General features: G+C 36.3%; 1 protein-coding gene across 4 annotated transcripts; it reads right to left on the bottom strand.

The window, feature by feature from the left end:
• Positions 1-475: 475 nt before the first annotated feature.
• On the bottom strand, positions 476-5100 carry LOC107831462 (dicarboxylate transporter 2.1, chloroplastic). 4 transcript variants are annotated; one of them, XM_016659226.2, is made up of 7 exons: positions 4934-5100; positions 4045-4828; positions 2745-3058; positions 1954-2402; positions 1372-1498; positions 1044-1134; positions 476-895 (listed from the first exon to the last, which is right to left on the bottom strand). In XM_016659226.2, the coding sequence occupies exons 2-5, from the start codon at positions 4672-4674 to the stop codon at positions 1377-1379; spliced, it is 1515 nt and encodes a 504-aa protein (XP_016514712.1). In that variant the 5' UTR covers positions 4675-4828; positions 4934-5100; the 3' UTR covers positions 476-895; positions 1044-1134; positions 1372-1376. The 4 variants fall into 4 exon arrangements, with proteins under 4 accessions (XP_016514712.1, XP_075103030.1, XP_016514715.1 ...); XM_075246929.1 differs by having other exon boundaries at positions 1044-1109; XM_016659229.2 differs by having other exon boundaries at positions 740-956.
• Positions 5101-5347: the final 247 nt, after the last annotated feature.

Here is a 5347-nt window from a genome sequence, read left to right as displayed (position 1 = left end):
AGTTTGTAAAAAATCAAAGTTGATATAGAGAGATGGATAAGTACGTAGAGGTGTTGGATGCTGGAATGAGAACAACTTCAAGGATGTACTATTATCCTTCAAGCAAGCATGATAAAGAAGTCTTTGACATAGATATGTCAGCTAATAACGACAAAATTTGGCGCACTAACTCCTTGAAAACTTGATGAATATAAGTCAGTGACCGAAAAGATGTTCAAAAATATAAAAAAAACTTAGTCAAATAAGATCAAAATTAAAGGTCTATTAAACAATCCAAGCACAGTCTTAGTCATTGTTGTTGAATCAATAGATGTTTGCTACTTTGCCGAAGTGATCCTTGAAAGCAGAAGGGTTTTGGGAGTTTTTAATTACTCTTTTGGGAAATTTTTTGGTGAATTACTTAATTTTATACATGCCAGTCAAGAAAGTGATAATGCTTGTAAACTTAAATATAAGGATAAAGAAGGTGATTGGCTTTTTGCTAATAGAATATTTTATCTCCTTCTAGGTACTAGTACTAAATTATTGTTCATTTAACTTAGAAAAGATAAAGAAAAATAAAACAAGTTGACCACTAAATACATGATACTATACTATGTTGAATTCAAAGAGAAAAACAAATAAAATGAAAAAAGAGAATTGGTATTGGGCCTCGAACCCAGGTCTTCTGGTGAGGGAGGATATAATGTAACTTATTAAACCAACAGAGTAGTTCACTTTTTCTACTTGAGAGGGCACATCAAAATTATTTGAGGGGTCCTTGATGTATATACAAATATATATACAGGTTTTTGCCGAGGCTAGCGGGTTCCGATGATCCCTCTCATATCCATGTAGGTCCGCCTCTGTGCACCGGGCAGTTATTACGTATTTCCAAATGATGGGACTTCAGAAACTGGTTCAAGCAAAAACCTTTCTTCTTTTAGATTCAGTTAGAGGCCAAATTCGACAGTAAACTGCATCAGAAGATCCGTAATCTAATGATGCAACAAAGCTTTTGCATGAATTAAGTCCGCCAAAAATAAAAGCTCAGATGGTAGTACCTTCAAAAAATATTATGAGCCCTCTTGTGCCAATCAAACTGACTTCAATTAGAAATACAGCCGATCCTGAAGTTCTTACACCAGAAAATGCCTGTTACATATTGCAAGCTCAATAATAGATTCTTATGTAGCAATTAAAGAATCAAAATCCACAGATATCTTACACAAAACTTAGGTGAGTTTGAACATTCTTACAATAGTTTAAGTTGGTCATTAGTGACAGGGAACTTTGCACCTGCATTCTTTTGATGTATTTACATAATCCAAGAATGCCTACTTAGAAGAATATTAGATAAGAAACGGAAAACTGAACATTCACTTCACTTACATATTTCAGTGCAAGTAAAGGCCAAGAATCTTCCACCAACCGGCTCCTACTAATCCCCAAATGACAATATTAATAAGAGCTATGATAATGCCCAATCTGAAGACATCACGTAGTTCCACATAACCAGCTGTTAAAGAAGAGAAATGAAATGAGATTAGTTCAACTTCCTCAAAATAAATGAAAAGGGATTAGTAATCAAAATACAGACAAACTAGAAAGAAAATGAAATTCTGATAGACCCTCCTTCTTAAAAAGATTGCCTTAGTTTGACTTGACAAAAACTTTAATAAAGAAGGAAAATTTTTTAAATTATGTGGTCTTAAATAAGACATATCATTTGTGTGGGTGTGAAACTGTCGTAGTATTTGTGACTATAAATGCTTCTTATTAAAAAAATGCTGAAATGTGCCAATCTTTTTTATACAGACTAATAAGGATAGTACCAATCTTTTTGAAACAGAGAGAATACCATTTTTAACTGCATTGTCCCTTTTGCTCATGTCTAAATTTTTATGACTAGATAAAACTTTTCTAACTTTCTGCCTTTCCCCTCTATAATACACATGAACTTAACAAAATTACCTCCATAGTATACTGCAGCTTGACCACTACTGTAATGTGTCAATGCACCAAAAAGGTTTGTGTTGTATCCCAAAGCCAAAGCAGCAAAGAGAGCAGGAACTTTTGATGCCAAGCACATTCCAAGAAATGCAGAGTACAAAGCTGCAACATGAGCAGTTTGACTAGCAAACAAGTAGTGAATAAAGAAATATGCAGATTGAAGGACACAAAATGCCCCAAACCAATGTAGTGAAAGAGATTTGAGGAAGTTAGCCACAGCATTTGACATCCAGGCAACAACTCCCAGAGTAGTTAATTGGGTTGCCATTCCTATTAATACACCAAACCAAGCTAAGGTATCCCATGCTGATTTTTCACTTAAGCAATCATCCCAATCAAGTATTCCAAATGCCAAAAGTAGTGATAATCCCAGCATTGCCGTGATAACACTTGCTAGTCCAAGAGCCTCCCTGTATTAAATATAACAGTCAGATGAAATGAGATGAGTCTGGCTCTAATATCATGTAAAGAAAATGGATATCGCGCTTAACTCAACCCAAAAGTTAGCTCATAAGAAACACTAGACAACCAAAGGAAGCCCGGTGCACTAAGCTTCCGCTATGCACAAGGTCCAGGAAAGGACCGGACCATAAGGGTCTATTTTGTACGCAGCCTTACCCTATATTTCTGCAAGAGGCTGTTTCCACGGCTCGAACCCGTGACCTACTGGTCATATAGCAGCAACTTTACCAGTTAAGTCAACGCTCCCTTTCAATCGACCTAAGGAAGATTGGAAGAAAAAATAACTATACCCAGAAATCCATAATGCTACGGTTACAAGCATGACTATCATCATCACCCACTGATCACTTTTGATGGGACCCATCTGATCCAGCCTCCTTCTAGCCATTAATGGAGCATCTGGTGTGTCCTTCATTTCTGGAGGGAAAATCTTGTATAGAATAACTGGAGTTGCTAGAAGAGATACAAGTGCTGGTATACATGAAACCTTGAACCAAGTGAGCCATTTACTTGATATTTTTACTCCTAATCCCTCTGCTAATTTCACACACAACAGGTTTTGTGCAGCTGCTGTTAGGAACAGGGCACTTGAGCTACTAGAACACTGCAACAGTAACCCCACAAAATAAATACTCAGCATTAAAGACAGAATATCCAACATCTCATATATATATTAATCTCAAATAACATACAAACATGTAATATACAGATACTTCAATAACAGTAAACTAAAAGCATTTCCTGAAATTGTTGGCCAGGAGATGCAACTGAAAATGCAATACCTTAATAATAGAGATGAATTGTGAAAGTTTTGCACTTAAAATCTCTCCCAATCAAATAAATCTCAATTTATGCAACGCTTTTTCGTATACCTTTTGAATATTTAAATTTTAACTTTAAAACCTTGAGTTGATCTAATTTATTTAGCTTCGAAAAATAATCAAATTGACTCTCAAGAAGCGAAAAATATCATATAAATTGAGACGGAGGAAGCAGAAAATAGGACAGATGTAATACCCTAATTAATGGTTTCTCAATTTATCTGAAAATATTACTTAAATTCTTATATAGAGTTCATAAGTTTTATTTAGCACACTAACAGTATACAGTTTCTTCTACTATTAGTGAAATTTAACTCAATATTGAAGGTTGTTATCCAATTTTCAAGTTCACCATATCAAAGGATGCTACGAAGATTTACCTGTTTTTATAGATCAACTATGGTCAGTACACAGAACTAAAATTCAATCTTAATTAATAGCAAGTCTCGGTAACTTTGGCGTAACTGGTAAAGTTGCTGCCATGTAACCAGGAAATCACATGTTCGAGCCGTGAAAATAGTCTCTTGTAAATATGCAAGGTAAGGTTGCGTACAACAGACCCTTGTGGTCCGATCCTTTTTCGGACCCGCGCATAGCGGGAGCTTAGTATACGGGGCTGCCCTTTTCTTCATATGCTAACCTAAAATATGGAGTAATAACCTATTATAGCTAGTTAAATTGCACTAAAAGTGTAAATCAAATTTATAGTACTGTTAGTCCATAAATTAAACATACTAGGAAGTGAATAAATTAAAGAATAAATGGCAACCTGCAACTGAGATTGAACAAGATAAGCACCAAGCTTCTTAGCAGAATCATCCTTTGGGTGACTATCAGCAGTGACAGCCAATGACTTAATAATGGGCAAGAAAATCCCACCTGCCCTTGCAGTTGTACTTGGAATAGCCGGAGATATTGCCGCCTCACTCAAAGCCAAACCATAAGACAAACCCAAAGTATTTTTTCCAAGCCAACACACAAAACACAAAGCAACTCTATCACCAAGTCCAGTTTTAATAAACCCTCTTGAGAAAAAGAATGATGCAACAATTAACCAAATGACTTCATTAGTGAATGCAGCAAATGCTGCAGCGAAGGTTAAGGTTTTCGTTACAACGGTGAGGGTGAGGCAAAGGAAAGCCCACGCGCCCACTGGCAATGGGCCGAGGATTAGACCAGAGATAGTTGTAAGGAAAATGGCTAAGAGTTGCCATGCTTTAGTGGAGAGTTGGTGGGGTTTTGGTACGGCGAAGCGAAAGAGTATGCCTATTAATATGGATATGGCTAGTGGTATTGGTTTTGCACCTTTCCATGGTGGAAGGGAGATGCGGCGACGATGGCGGCTGGTGTTGGAGGTAGGGGAAGTATTGGAAGGGAGGGGAGAACTTGGAGTTGACATTAACTACCTATCAAGAGACTTAATTCAAAACTTTACACGAAATGTTGATGTTGCAGAGGGAATGATACCTTACGTACGTGTGATTTAAAGAATATTCAGGTTAAATATATATATTTCGAGATGAAAATACTTGCTCCGGCTATGATCCTGCGATCTGCATTTGACACCAAAATGGAAGAAAAGTAAAGAATTTAGCATGTATGAAAAGGAAAAAAGTTGAATTATGCATTAATACATGTCGTGACACAAAGTTTGTTACCTTAATTTGCAAATCTATCAACTCGTTGAGCGAGGCCTTCTGTTTCAGTTTCACTATTGAATAATTCACTTTCAAGTTCTCTGAACAATACATAAAATGCAATGTGAATCAAAGCAAAATGGTGGTTAATTTATGTATGGTTAATGGTTATGGCTATTGATATGGGTGGAGTGGCAAGTGGTGGGACGAAGAAATTAAGTGGAAACTGAAAAGAGGAGGGAATGGGAGGTGGGGACAATAGCTTTTTGAATTATATTGGATTTTAGTTGACTGCAAAGGATAATAAAAACTGACATATGGACATATGTGATATGTTGGTATTAACATACCCGTGACGGACATTTTATTCCCTACCTTTTTAGGTGTCTTGTCCTTTTTGGGTCGCTGTTTCTCTCTTATAATTTTTTATATATT

The sequence above is a fragment of the Nicotiana tabacum genome, chromosome 23, assembly GCF_000715075.1.
Source record: "Nicotiana tabacum cultivar K326 chromosome 23, ASM71507v2, whole genome shotgun sequence".
In the NCBI taxonomy this organism is placed as follows: domain Eukaryota; kingdom Viridiplantae; phylum Streptophyta; class Magnoliopsida; order Solanales; family Solanaceae; genus Nicotiana; species Nicotiana tabacum.
The sequence above is the reverse complement of the archived record's forward strand: the minus strand, read 5'-3'. Positions and strand labels throughout refer to the sequence as shown.